This window comes from Gopherus evgoodei, chromosome 3 (assembly GCF_007399415.2).
Source record: "Gopherus evgoodei ecotype Sinaloan lineage chromosome 3, rGopEvg1_v1.p, whole genome shotgun sequence".
Taxonomy (NCBI): domain Eukaryota; kingdom Metazoa; phylum Chordata; order Testudines; family Testudinidae; genus Gopherus; species Gopherus evgoodei.
The window spans coordinates 198,004,704-198,019,846 of NC_044324.1; the positions used below are offsets into that span (position 1 = coordinate 198,004,704).

The 15,143-nt window shown below is 42.7% G+C and overlaps 1 protein-coding gene across 7 annotated transcripts in view; it reads right to left on the minus strand.

Annotated features, from left to right (window-relative positions):
- Positions 1-1,991: 1,991 nt before the first annotated feature.
- Positions 1,992-15,143, minus strand: part of CLHC1 (clathrin heavy chain linker domain containing 1) — a 31,841-nt gene continuing 18,689 nt past the window's right edge. For 5 of the 7 annotated variants that reach the window (XM_030557771.1, XM_030557773.1, XM_030557770.1 and 2 more), the window contains 3 exons: positions 13,560-13,762; positions 4,464-4,643; positions 1,992-2,286 (listed from right to left, as the gene is read on the minus strand). In XM_030557771.1, the coding sequence (XP_030413631.1) occupies positions 2,084-2,286; positions 4,464-4,643; positions 13,560-13,762 (586 nt within the window). In that variant the 3' untranslated portion in view covers positions 1,992-2,083. Of the gene's footprint in view, positions 2,287-4,463; positions 4,644-9,854; positions 10,044-13,559; positions 13,763-15,143 lie in introns of those variants that run through there. The other 2 variants (XM_030557775.1, XM_030557777.1) reach the window with 2 other exon arrangements.

Genomic DNA, 15,143 nt, shown 5'->3' on the forward strand with positions numbered 1-15,143 from the left:
GAGCGTGTGGGAGCAGGTTTAACTTTCCCTGTCTCCGAAAGCGGCTGTAGGGATTTTTCCATGAGAAGCATTGTAAGCCACAGGTGCCTGTCGCACCGAGCCCTTGACTTGAGGCTCATATAGTGGAGGCACTTTGCGGGGATGTGGGTTTCCCTGAGGCACTTCACATAATGTGAGTGCCCATCCCACTGTGGCATGGAGTCCTGAGAGGAAACACTTTTTGAATCCTGAAGCCCTTGGCATTGTGAATTACAAATGACAGAGGAGAGTGTCTCAGCAGGAGACAAGCCTGAAGAGAAAAAGTATTTTTTTAAACTAAGTAACTAAGTAACTAACTATGTAACTATACTAAAGGAAGGGAAACAACTGGGATGTAACTAATAAGTATTTCTGTATTCTTTGTTAATTTTTCCTACAGAGACCAGGGAAGAGAAACAGTACTGCCCCGAGTCCCGTCTTCAGCCAAGGACAGTTGAGAAGGAACTGACGGGGGGGGGAGGGGGCAGGACGTGGGTGCTCAGGAAGATTCCAACGAGACAGGAGATACCAACTGAGCGCCTGCGTCCTGACCAGGCACTGCTACTGAAAATCTCTGATCAACGGTGCCGGGACGCAACGACACCTAGACTGGAGCACCCACACAAAGAAGAAACCGACTTCTGGGATGGAGGTTAGCACAACTCATTAAAAGAGCTTTAAACTAGAAACTCAGGGAGACGGGAAATGCTCATGTAATCCATGCCTGATTTTAACATTGAGAAGGAGGTAAATCAAGTAAGAAAGGATACAGCAATGGAGAAAGGAACAGCAGTGGGTAGGAAAATGGACATTAAGGGGAAAAATCATGCCAATACTAATGAAGCTAACAATCAGGTAGGTGATACTGGCAGAATGACTGTACTCAATTTGGCAAGGACTGTGGCAATTAGGCAATTAACAAAAAGGGTAACAAAAAGGATGAACTAATAGTACTGATGCAGGAAGTGAAACCAGTTATAATAGAGATAACAGATATAGTAGAATAATAGTCATAACTGAAATAGAGATATTGAAGGGTATGTGATGTTCAGGAAAGACAGAAATAAAGGCAAAGATGGTGGAGTGGCATTGTATATTAATGATGAGGTAGACTGTAAAAAAATTATAAAGGGTGGACTGGATAAGACAGTCTGTTTGGATCACAATCACTTTGGAAAAGAAAGGTTCCCATGGATAGTGCTTGGAGTATGCTATAGACCCCCAGCGTCCAATCTGGGTATGGATAGAAACCTCTTTAATACTTTTAATGAAATAAATTCTACTGGGAATTGTATAATTATGGGAGACTTTAACTTCCCAAATACAGATTGGAGGACAAGTGCTACTAATAATAGCAGGGCCCAGATTTTCCAGGATGTGATAGCTGACAGATTTCTTCACCAAATAGCTGCTGAACCAACAAGAGGTGATGCCATTTTAGATTTGGTATTGATGAATAGTAAGGACCTCATAGAAGAATTGGTTGTAAAGGACAACTGTTGTTTGAGTGATCATGAGCTAATTCAGTTTAAACTAAATGGCAGGATAAATAAAAACAGATCTCCATTCTTCTCATTTATATTGGTATTTGATGTTTCCAGCTCTCATGCCCACACCTTTGAAAAGCTCTGCTAATGCAAACCCGGTTTATTTGTTGGCAAAGGTTGTATTTGAATATCTTCCTTTTCCCAAGGTTATAATGCCCGTCTCTTAGACAGAAATATGAACCAAGTAAGACTCTCATGATTGTCTCTGATGGTGTAATTCAGTTGTCAGATGTGCATGTGCAACACTCACTGGAGTTAATAGGAACTGTACACATATCTCTGAAGGCAGAATGTGGCCCCAAGGAAGCTATCGTCTTCCTTTCTTCCAGAGGTCCCAAAATTTTATTAATTTAATTGACAAGGGGACTCATGATGATTCTACTAATTTACGTTTGATGGCAAAAAGAAGTCTCAGCTCTATTTCTGAGTGATCAATGTTTACTATAATTCATACAAGCAACTAAAACAATACTTAGGTTGAATGTTGTTAGAGCTCCCTCAATTGCTTTACAGAAGAACTACAAGAAAATGTGTTCCATTATCTTTACATCATCATCATCATCCAATGGAGAAATCTGAACCACTCCTTCCTGTGAGGTAAGGATTGAGAGGATTTCTTGAGACAATTTTTCATGCTTATTTTCTGCACATGTATCTGCGATCTTCTTCCAACCTTCCAAGGTACAGACCGTATCATTTAAAATAACTTGTTCCAGTGCATCTGATGAAGAAAAAAAATATCATGTAGTGGTACAGTATTTGCCTTCAATCCGTTTCTGCTTTGCTTATATTAAACAAAGAACAGAAGGAGGCATGATCTTAGGGGATAATATGACTATAGATCAATAATTCTTTTTCCAGTTGGATAAATTCTAAGGCCAAGGACCAAATAAAGAGATAACTGATCAAAAATCCATCAGAAAAGTAGCGTTAACTTTATTTATAAAGATTAAAAACCACATCCTACCACAGCACTGAAAATCATGTCTGAAACCCCACAACCAGCAGAAAGACTGGTGAATGTGTGGCCCAATTCTGCCCTTTTTTTTTTTAACTTTTTCTTTTAAGTTAATAGATGTTTTGCTGTTGACTTCAGTGGGAGTAGGATAAGGCTATCAGTTGGGAGTAATCATCACTGCAAGGAGAAAAACCAAATGTGTCAAGTTGCCAAATTACGTGGTCAAGAAAGGTCCTTAACTTTAGAAGAAAGTACAGGAACTTGCAGCAGACCCTTCCAAAAGTGCTAATCTGAACACAGGACTGAGCAAGGCGGGCTGTAGCAGATGGCAAAAGTAACTTTTTTGATCTCAAAGGGAGTACTATGAGTAGTGAGATTGCAGAACTGGGCCCATTGTAAACAGAAGGTACTTAGTTATTTTAATCACTCTCCTGTATAGATTAGGGAAAATAGGAGCATCAATGACACAATAATTTATGGATTTGGGTTTTTTTGGAAAGTGTCAATGGACACATGGTACAAAGGGAAAAGATTAACTATGTGTTTTTAAATTAGCTGAATTAAATTTGTTAAAACAATTAACAGGGCCGGTGCAACCATTTAGGCAAACTAGGCAGCCGCCTAGGGCGCCTAGTGGTTGGGGGCACCTAAAAGCCCCCTCAGGCGAGGAGGTGGAGGTGAGCTGGGTGAAGGGGCACGCAGAGAGGGTTGCCCGCAATAACGAGTGGGGGGTGCACAGGAGAACCGCTCCCTGCCCCAGCTCACCACCACTCTACCTCCTCCGCTGAGCACACAGCCCAGCTTTAAGTCTCCTCCAATCAGCACCACGAGCCGGGGAGGAGAATTAGAGCAACACCGACGTGCTCAGTGGAGGAGGCAGAGCCGAGGTGAGCTGGGATGGGCTACTCAGGCACGGTTAGTTTCCACAGGAGGTCTCCCCAGGCAGGGTTAGCTGCCGGGGAGGGTGGGGGAAGTCTCCCCAGGCAGGGTTAGCTGCCGTGGGGGAAGGGGGGAAGTCTCCCCAGGCAGGGTTAGTTGCCGTGGGGGGGGGGAAGAGGGGAAGTCTCCCCAGGCAGGGTTAGTTGCCGTGGGGGTGGGGGAAGGGGGCAAGTCTCCCCAGGCAGGGTTAGCTGCCGTGGGGGTGGGAGAAGGGGGGAAGTCTCCCCAGGCAGGGTTAGTTGCCGTGGGGGTGGGGGAAAGTCTCCCCAGGCAGGGTTAGTTGCCGTGGGGGTGGGGGAAGGGGGGAAGTCTCCCCAGGCAGGGTTAGCTGCCGTGGGGGTGGGGGAAGGGGGGAAGTCTCCCCAGGCAGGGTTAGCTGCTGGGGGCTGGGGGGAAGTCTCTCCAGGCAGGGTTAGCTGCCGGGGAGGGGGAGTCTCCCCAGGCAGGGTTAGTTGCCGTGGGGGTGGGGGAAGGGGGGAAGTCTCCCCAGGCAGGGTTAGCTGCCGTGGGGGTGGGGGAAGGGGGGAAGTCTCCCCAGGCAGGGTTAGCTGCTGGGGGCTGGGGGGAAGTCTCTCCAGGCAGGGTTAGCTGCCGGGGAGGGGGAGTCTCCCCAGGTACGGTTAGCTGCCGGGGGAGGGGGAAAGTCTCCCCAGGCAGGGTTAACTGCCATGAGGGGACAGGGGGGAGAAGGGTTAGCTGTCGTGGTGGGGGGTAGCTACTGCAGGGGGGACTCCCTGGGTAGGGGGCTGAGTTAGCTGCCATGTGGGGGGCGGGGTTAGCTGGGGTTGGTGCAAGGTGGAAGTTTCAGCTAAGGCACGAAACTTCCTTGCACCGGCCCTAACAATTAAATGATTGTGACCTCAATAACTTTGTATTCATTTTATTGTCATTTACAATTGAATTGCTCTGGAACTTCCCAGATACTGTAATGAAAATAGAGAAATGTGACATTTACATAAGTTAACTATAAGTGTCTGTTAATTACATCTTACTGTACTTACTCTCCTCACCCATGTTTATTTCCTCTAACAGTTGTAAACCATGCTCTTTGTGATCAGTATCAATGAGTGAGAGGATCGTAGCCCCAATAGATAATAATGCTGGTTTCTCATTCCACTCTTGCGTTAGACAATGAATTAGCTCAATACTAGGACAGTTTTTCAGTAGGAATAAGTAATCATCTGAAAACAAACATCCAGGTCACTATATATTTGTGGGTGTTCACACAAACACACAAGCATGATAACTCTGATTCTGATCTCACTGCCCACTGTAAATCAGGTGAAACTTCAATTAAGTTCGTGTAAAACTAGTATACGTGAGATCAGAACCTGGTCTCATTTATCTGGAAGAAAAGATAAACAGCACAATAATTAAATTCACATATGATACTAACTAGGGAAGTGTTGCAAATATCAGAGAAGACAGAAATAATAAGAGATACCTTGAAGTTGTTAGAAATATCGGCAAGAAATAAAATCAGACTGGAAAATGCAACCTAACAGAACAGAGGAATAATAATCTGAAGAAAGATATTAAATGAGAGAGAGATACTTGGAAAGCAGCAATGTTGAAAAGAGGCCTAGGGAATTGTAGAGTGCAAAAGTGATATGAACTTGCATTGCCATACAGCCACAAAGAGAAACTTATGTGATTTTAGTTTGCTTACACAGAGGCATCACATCCCAGAACAGTGAAGTGATAACCCCTCTCTCTATATGGCACTGGTGAGATAGCACCTACATGAGAATGCTGCAACAGTTATAAGCACCACAGCAGCAGATGCAGATTGACATGGACAGGATATGAATACTGTTTACAACCTCAGATACCTGTCAACACAGAGGGTGAAATTCTGTCCTCATTAAAGTCAATGATAAAACTTCCAGGACAAAGAAAAAATATTTAGAGTGGGGCCTAATAGCCTAATTTTGATGGATCTATGATTCTGCTTAAGGTGCGTATCTATTGTTTTTGGAGAATTCACACTGACCAGTCTCAGGTACTATAAATGTTAACTGCTGATGGTATGGTATCTGAGCAAATACATAATGTTTTCTGAAGTAAGAAAAAAGAGTTGACCAGATGGGATTTTTACATTTCTCTATTCAAGAACTTGGGTCAAGCTGAAAAGAATAACCAAGAGACTTTAAATAGATAATTTTGCTCTTTACTGAGGTACAGAATGTGCCCCAGATTCTTGTCTGTGTTAGAGCTGCTATTTTGTTGCTCCACTGTCCAAAGCAATCCTAAAGCCACATAGCCACCTGCAAGAGGATCACTCCAGTGCAATGGATGCTTTGTTGCTGTAGAATTGGTCTAACTGCTCATATACTATCCACATTCATGACTGTCAGTGTAAGGGACATAGCTGGGGAAAGGGGGCATGACCAGTTCAGCAATCCTTGACTGCCATGATGGCAGCATGGGACCACTGCCAGCTAGTATAAATTAGAACAGCATGTAGTCTGCTCTAACTCACTCCAGGGAACCAGCCCAATACAGCCAGTTTAGGAATGGGGGAGTACAAAGGTGCCATGAAGCCACCTTTGCACCTTTTTTCCCCCCACAAGTTGTGTTGTATACCCCTTGGGTGCAGCTGAGAATCAGGATCTATGCATCCAGTATGTGATGTAGTCTTTATGCTGCCTACTTCTTTGACTAACATAATCAGACTAATCAACAAGACAAGATATTTTGAGGGTGCATCTGCAACTTGTTTGCAAGGTAATAACTCTGAAGCTAAATGATCCACACTTCCAACATAAAGAAAAATCAATTTTAACTTTCAAATGATGTAATCACTAATACAGAAAATAAATAGATGCCTCAATTTATTTTAGGCCAGTAGCTTAACTTTTTCATTCTGTGGAACAACTTACAAAAGAGAGATCCTCTGCTGAACCACATCCCCTTCTATAACCCACTCCTTCACTTTTCCTACAGCATTCACTATCTCTTCTGAATGTGCCCATAGAACATATTTTGAGGATCAGTGCTTTGCAGTATTACACTCTCTTAGGGACATAAATATGGAACAATATGTTATTGCCAAGGAACTATCAACCCCCTACAGGCCAAAGTGGCTGCTATTCAAAAGTGGCCTATCCCAAAGTCAAAGAAACAGGTCCAATTGTTCTTAGGCTTGGCCGGATACTATAGGCAATTTGTACCACACTACAGCCAAATTGCTGCCCCACTGACAGACCTGACCAGAAAGACACAGCCAAATGCAGTTCAGTGGACTGATGAGTGTCAAAAGGCCTTTACCCAGCTTAAGGCGACACTCATGTCTGACCCTGTGCTAAGGGCCCCAGACTTTGACAAACCATTCCTAGTAACCACAAATGCATTCAAGCGTGGCATGGGAGCAGTTTTAATGCAGGAAGGACCGGATCAAGAATTCCATCCTGTCGTGTTTCTCAGCAAGAAACTAACTGAGAGGGAAAGCCACTGGTCAATCAACGAAAAGGAATGCTACGCCATTGTGTACGCGCTGGAAAAGCTACACCCATACGTTCGAGGAAGGCGTTTCCAACTACAAACCGACCATGCTGCACTAAAATGGCTTCACACAGCCAAGGGAAATAACAAAAAACTTCTTCGGTGGAGTTTAGCTCTCCAAGATTTTGATTTTGAAATACAACACATTTCAGGAGCTTCTAACAAAGTGGCTGATGCACTCTCCCATAAAAGTTTTCCCAAATCAACTGGTTAAAAATTGTTCTTGGAATGTGGGACATATTGTTAGTTTTTATATAATCAGTAGTATGTCTAAAGGTGCATGTGTTTTATTAACTCTGTTTTCTCCTAGAGCTACCGGAAAAAATCACAGCCAGTGTGGAACCAGCTGTCCAATACTATCTGTGATTTGGGGGGCACGTCATAACTATAAAGGGAAGGGAACAGCCCTCCTGTGTACAATACTCTAAAATCCCTCCTGACCAGAGACACCAAAATCCTTTTACCTGTAAAGGGTTAAGAAGCTCAGGTAATCTGTCTGACACCTGACCCAAAGGACCAATAAGGGGAAAAGATACTTTCAAATCTTGGTGGGAGGAAGGCTTTTGTTTGTGTGCTCTTTGTTTTGGGATGGTTCGCCCTTGGGTCTAAGAGGGACCAGACATCAATCCATGTACTCCAAATCTTTCTGAACCAGTCTCTCATATTTCAGACTTGTAAGTAACAGCTAGGCAAGGCGTGTTATTTTTATCTTTGTTTTCTCAACTTGTAAATGTTCCTTTTTGCTAAGAGGATTTACCTCTGTTTGCTGTAACTTTGAACCTAAGACTAGAGGGGGTTCCTCTGGGCTCTATGAATCTGATTACCCTGTAAAGTTATTTTCCATCCTGATTTTACAGACATGATTTTTACCTTTCTTTCTTTAATTAAAAGCCTTCTTTTTAGAACCTGATTGATTTTTTCTTGTTTTAAGATCCAAGGGGATTGGATCTGGACTCACCAGGAATTGGTGGGGGAAAGGAGGGAGCACAGTTAAATTCTCCTTGTGTTAAGATCCAAGAGGTTGGATCGGTGTTCACCAGGAACTTGGTGAAGAAGTCTCTCAAGACTATCCAGGAAAGGGAGTTAGTATTTGGGAGTGATCTAAGCTGGTAATTCAGTTTAGGGGTTCACATGCAGGTCCTCATCTGTACTCTAAAGTCCAGAGTGGGGAAGAAACCTTGGCAGCCTGTCAACATCCATGAATGATACTCAACTCAATAGTGAACTGAATTTTATCTGTATTAGCCACAATAAATGGGTTTACTCAAGACAAAAAAGAGGTGGAGCAAATATACATGCATGCCTAATGTTGAAGGAAATCCTATTTTAATGTAATACACTGGCAAAATTATTGACAAGTTTTTTGAGTTTTTGGCAACTGGCAATTTGAACTTGTGCAAACAATATTTTAAAATCTATCAATATTTTCATTGGTTTGCATTCACAGAGCAGCATTCTTTGATCTTTCAGAACATATCTTCACTTCTTTCATCATCTATGCTTATGGATGTATATATGACATAACTGGAATATATTTTATGTTACATATGTCATGTAACATATCTCTGTAAAGGTTATGATCTAATGAATCTATTCATCCTATTTGTATTCATGTATCATTTTTGTATTTGAAGTTATGAATACTGGCTGTATACTTGCTTGATTTTTAAATAGCCTCAGTAAGGCATTCGGTCAGCTTCTTGAGAAAGAAATGTGCAAGTTAAGTGCCCAATCAAGAAGCACTTAATGGACAATGGATCTTGGAAGGCTCCAATCCACATGAGAAGTCTACTTGAGGGGTTTGGCTACACTTGCAGCTGTACAGCGCTGGGAGTTAAAGCTGTCTTCGTACAGCTGTGTAGGGAAAGCGCTGCAGTGTGGCCATACTGACAGCTACCAGCGCTGCAGTGTGGCAACATTTCCAGCATTTGCAGCGGTGTTGGGAGTGGTGCATTATGGGCAACTATCCCAGCATTCAAGTGGCTGCAACGTGCTTTTCAAAAGGGGTGGGGTGGGGTGGAGTATGACAGGGAGTGTAGGGGAGACAGAGAGAGTGGATTTTTGGAGCTGACACTGTGTCAGCTCCCTGCCTTTCAAGTTCTAAGGATTTGAAGATACACAGCACCAACCTTCAATCATTTTAAAAGTTTGGACCCCTTCCCTCATCCCTCTCTCATTCACTAAATGCAAATAGCCTTCAGACCAGATAAGCAGCTGCTCCAAAACGGACCCCCCCCCTCCTGCACTCCAGGCTACTTCTCTCCTCAAGCAAACACTAGGGGATCCCCACTCCTTGCCTCTGCTCAAGCAAACAGTAGCTGTGTTTGTTTTTTAGATAAGCAGCTCCAGGAGCCCCAAGTTCACAAAACAAAGAGAGGCATCACAACAAAACAAACAGTGTTATCTTTACTTAAAAAGCATTACGAGAAGGTTCCGGAGGTCAGTTACAGCATAGTAAGATTAATCACTGTTTACACTGGCACCCCAGCACTGCAAGAGCAGCGCTATAGTTGTTATTCCCCAGGCCGAGGTGGAGTACAGCCAGCGCTGTAGCCAGGGAGATACAGCGCTGTATGTGCCTTGCCAGTGTGGACAGGGAGTAAGTTACAGAGCTGTAAAGCCACCACCAGCGCTGTAACTCTCAAGTGTAGCCAAGCCCGAGGACGTTCAAGGCAGCATGTGAACCATGGCTGCTACCTGTAAGTTCTGAGTCATGCATGGACATGTGACTTCCCCATGTGACATCAAGACTCCATTTTGTAGCTGGAATTCTACAGAGGGGTAGGGAGGGGTATCCACTCACAAGAGAAAGCGGATATGAATACTGGCTGTATACTTGCTTGATTTTTAAATAGCCTCAGTAAGGCATTTGGTCAGCTTCTTGAGAAAGAAATGTGCAAATTAAGTGCCCAATCAAGAAGCACTTAATGGACAATGGACCTTGGAAGGCTCCAATCCACATGAGAAGTCTACTTGAGGGGTTTGGCTACACATTTAAACCCGTGGGAAACCCCTCCATTCTGTCTTCAGCTGGCTCAAGAGATAGCTTCTCCACCCCCAAGGATACCTGAAAGAAACTGGAACAAAGGACAGTAATTACAGGGGGTGTGAGTGATTGCTGGACCCAGACTAGGAGACTAGTCTGTAAAAGGAAGCTTACTGGAACACCTCTGAGGGTGAGGTTTTATCTGTATTCAGTTTTCTTACAGTATTAGGCGTAGACGTGTGTGTTTTATTTTATTTTGCTTAGTAATTCACTTTGTTCTGTCCGTTACTACTTGGAACCACTTAAATACTACTTTCTGTATTTAATAAAATCACTTTTTACTTATTATTTAACCCAGAGTATGTATTAATACCTGGGGTGGCAAACAGCTGTGCATATCTCTCTATCAGTGTTACAGAGGATGAACAATTTACGAGCTTACCCTGTATAAGCCTTATACAGGGTAAAATGGATTTATTTGGAGTTTAGACCCTATTGTGAGTTGGGCATCTGAGTGTTCAAGACAGGAACACTTCTTAAGTTGCTTTCAGTTAAGTCTGCAGCTTTGGGGCACGTGGTTCAGACCTTGGATCTGTGTTGGAGCAACTTGACATGTCTGGCTCAACAAGACAGGGTGCTGGAGTCCGAAGCTGGCAGGGAAAGCAGGGGCAGTGGTAGCCTTGGCACATCAATTGGCATGTCCAAGGGGGTTTCTGTGATCCAACCTGTCACACCACCCATTTGCAATACACAGAGGATGAATGTTCCACTATATAGCCATGTTGACAAAAAACAATTTTTGTGAAAGCTACACTGGAAAGTCACACTATAGGACTATCCAATGTATTTTTCAAAAACATAATATCTGAATTTAGGGTGACCAGATGAGAGATGTGAAATATCGGGATGCGGGGAGGAGGGGTGCGGGTGGAACAACAACAAACAAACAAAAAAAATCCACAAGAGCTGGCGGCGGAGGAAAAAACAAAAACAAAAGCAAAAAAACCACACACACCAAGAGCCACTGAAGCACAGGAAAAATTGGTGGGGGTTGAGTACCAGCAGCAGCTCCACACCCCGCCCCCGCATCAGCTCGCCTTCGCTCTGCTTCCACCTCCCCTGAGCTGGTTGCCACGTCCTGCTTCTCCCCCCACCTGCCAGCACTTGCGCCGCCATACAGCTGATTAGCACAAGCCTGGGAGCGTGGCGTGAGGAGGAGGAATGCAGTGTGCTTGGGGAAGAGGCGAGGTCAGAGTGGGGATTTGGGGAGGGATCCAATAGGGCAGTGAGCGGGTGGAGCTGGGGGCGGGGATTTGGGGAGTGATCCAATGGGGGGGGAGGGGCACAGTCGAGGTGGGACCAGGATGGAGTTGGGGTGGGAGGGCACGAGCCCCCTCTGCCTGTGCACCAGAGGACAAAATACCGGGACAATTCGTGTCCTGACCGAACATCAGTCAGGACGTGGGACAAATAAGTAAATATTGGCACAGTCCTGATAAAATCGGGACATCTGGTTACCCTATCTGGATTACACATGGCAAAGTCATTTTTGAAAAAATCTCTAGGCCACATCCATAGCTGGTATAAATCAACATAGATTAAATTTCTATTCAGTGGAGCCACACTGATTTACACCTGCTAAGAATCTGGAGTATAAACTTAAATATCTTGAGCTATCAGTTAGAAATAAAAGCATTAAATAAAGCGCTGCATAATCCACAGATGCATCTCTTTTGTAAAGGTAAAAAACAGCAAGTGTACATCTAAATAGGCATGCAACTGCATGCGCTTTCAATACAAAGCTATAAGGAAATGTGATTAAATGAGAGTAGAAACATATGGAGTGGAATTCTGGCTCCACTGGCAAAACCCTTGTTGACTTCACTGGGGCCAGGATTTCACCCCTGTATAGGATATGATTGTCTAGTTGTGTGTTCAACTGTGCTTTCCATCATAACTGATTAAGTGTCTTCATTTCCAAATTTAGGCCCTAATCCTGCTAAAACTTAGGCATATGCTTAGTTTTACTTGTTCTGTATGTCTAAATGCTTGCACAATCAGGATGTCAGTCAATGTATTTGGTTGCAGAATTAATCTGATTAGGTTTGTCAAAAGATAAAAGTACTTACTTCTAAAATGTAGTTATTTAAAATACAGAGCTATAGTAGTTCTTCAATTTTATACCCATGTTCCTAGCATGAGAGTGGTGAGGGGGTTTTCTATAGTTTAACTGCTCAATATTGGCTCCAGCGCAGAGCTTCCAAACTGGAAATGTGCATAATTTGGAAACATTAAAAAAAAATTCTAGAAGTCTCCCCTGAGATGGGTAGTGGTTATGGGTTGTTCTATTACATCTAACTAAATCTTAAAAGAATAATTATTACAGCTAAATTATTTTTTCTTCTCCAAAATTACAAGCTGCGACACCCCTACTCACAGGGACTCTGACATCAGGGATGTTGCTATAAAAATATACACCGTTATCTATTTATAAAAGATACTGAAATGCTACATAATGTGTGTGTATAAATGTATAGACACATATATACACACATACATAAAAAGCTGGGAAGAATGGCAAGAGAACACAAGAAATAAAATACTTAATGAGAAATGTGAATAATAACTAGTAGAGAAATCCAAAAATAAATTAAAGGGGTTAGTGAATTAAAACACTCCTAGTTTGGCCAATATTCCTTAGGCTTTAAAAGACCTTGAAGTTGCAGGTCTGCTATGCAATGACAATGCCAGATGCAGTCAGACAGCTTTTAAACATGATTCCTTTGGAGACAACAGGATCTAATATACTGGTGTCAAAAGCAACAAACGATGGATATTTCAAGGATTTTAGCCCATCAGATAAAAATCTCAGGACATTTTCATGTCAAACTAGACAGAGGAACTCACTCATGACATTCCGTATCAAGTTTGGAGAGAAGGGCTTTGCCAAGACAGAAGCTGGGCATACTTAACTGTCAGAATCTGTTTTACAGACATCTTCTCAGAGGGCCTGATTCTACACTGCAGTGCAGCTTGTGTACAGAGTGTAAAATGGTGCCATTATGATTTGCTAGGGTTTTATAACCAGTCTTCACAGGTGCAAATGACCCTAAGAACACATTAGGCAGTTATCTCAGTTTCTATTATCATATTTAAAGAATTTCTCTGCAGCCTCTAGTTATCAGATTAATGAATCTATGCTAAAATTACAGATATACCAAACTAGCCTCTTAGATTTTGAAACTTTAGGCTACAGAGTCCTCTATCAATCTCACATTAGTCTCTACAGCAGATCAATCGGGAGCTACTGAAGCATGGTTCTCTGAAGAAATTCCCTATTTCCAACTGAACTAGTCACTTTAGTTGCTTTTGTGGTAACAGTTCTACTTGCTTATATTATTTACATATGCAGTGGAATGTTAAGAGCCAAATACTGCTTCCATTAGACTCAATGAGAACAGAATTGGATTTTTTGTGTGAATTTAAAATGTATCATTTAATAATTTAGTTCAAAATGTCACCATGATAAGATTTAATTTTTAAACCTGAAATAAACATTTGGTAGAAAAATGATGAAAGACAATATAATAAATGCTCTGTGATTTACCTAAAGTGAGCTGTTTGAATTGCTGTATATAATCCATTGCTCCACAAATTTGGCCTTGTTTACACAAGCACAGAGCAGCTTTCTTGTGCACGCCACACTGACTGTAGGCAATCTGAGCCAAAGCCAAGCACTTGGACTTGTTGAATGGTTCCACCTCCCCATAGTCATAAATCACATCCCCTACTGCCTCACAAAACGTCAGCCTGAAGAAAACAAGGTAATAAAACAAACCAGATAATTATTAGTGTGTTTTCATAACTCTGGAGCACTTCAGAATCAGGTATAGTAGAACTGGATTGTGTGTGAAAATACCAGACTGACTGCTCCCCTTCAGCTCTTGTGCCCCTCTGCCCCACTCTGCTTCTGAATTAGGTTGTTTCCTCCTTCCCTTTCCACATGCTTGGGCCACAGCAGGCAGAGATCTAAGAGCACAGAACAGACTGGCTCTTCACCAATGCCTGGTGCCATGTTAGCCATTGGTAGTTGGAATGGGCAACTGCAGCCCTTGCAGCTCTCCTGTATTTGTGTGATTCCAGTTGGGGTGCAGGGCTGTGTATGGGGAAGGGAAATGTGTGTTACGCCCACTTTGTGACACCTGGCAAGTCAGGCAAAGAGTCTGCTGCTGTTGAGTTGGGAACCATTCTGTGAGGTAGACACATAAGAACCTCAGAGGATACTCAGTGCAGCTGGCATGGAGGAACTGTGTGTGGCTAGAGCAAGTTCAGTGCAGACAAAATGTCTGGATATTTCAGATGCTTATAACTTAGCCAAATTTGGATGGACTGCCTCAGGGGCAGGAAAAAACACACCCCTGACTCCAAAGCTACTCTGACAAATTTCAAGTTCATACTCCAATGCATTGAGGCTCCAGAACTCTTCAAAGAAAAGTTGAGAAAAAATTTTTTAACGTTGGCAAAACAACCTACTTTTCCCTAATATCATTCTCAGAAACGGTTTTGTTTAAACTTTGCAAGAAATTCGGACTGAGGCAGACATCTGGCATTGAAAATTTCAGCCTGAACAGGTAAAGCTTTGCAAAGTACAAGCCACTGAAAATGGGCTCTTATGATGGAAAGTGTTAGGCACCCTTAACTTTGGTGTTGATACCAGCTCTGCCTATAATTCAAGAAATTTTAGATTTTTTTAAATATTTGTATAGTCCCATTCTAAAGTCACAATAAAGCACTTCAGAGTGTGCATCAGGCTGAGACATCTTTACTAACCTTATTGTTTTGGCAAAAGGATGTACATCTCCTGTCCTCCTGCACATACAAGGCCTGGCTTGACATTTCAACATGACAATATAATTTCCAAGTGTCCTATTGATTTAGCAATGACTATAATTCTAGTGATAAAATATGCTATAATGGCTCTTTTGGAAAGATTACTGCATGTGGTAGGATAAGCCATAAAGAGAAATGCCCCATATGTCAGAATTCTAATTAGATTAATGCCATGCTGAACAGTGGAAATTTCCCAAACTGTTCTTGTGGGATTTCCACTATTTTAAGACGCATCTGAACTGGATCTGGAAAATAGGTTTCTTCCGGTTTAGGATTTGATCCAAGAGCAAAATTGCAGAGG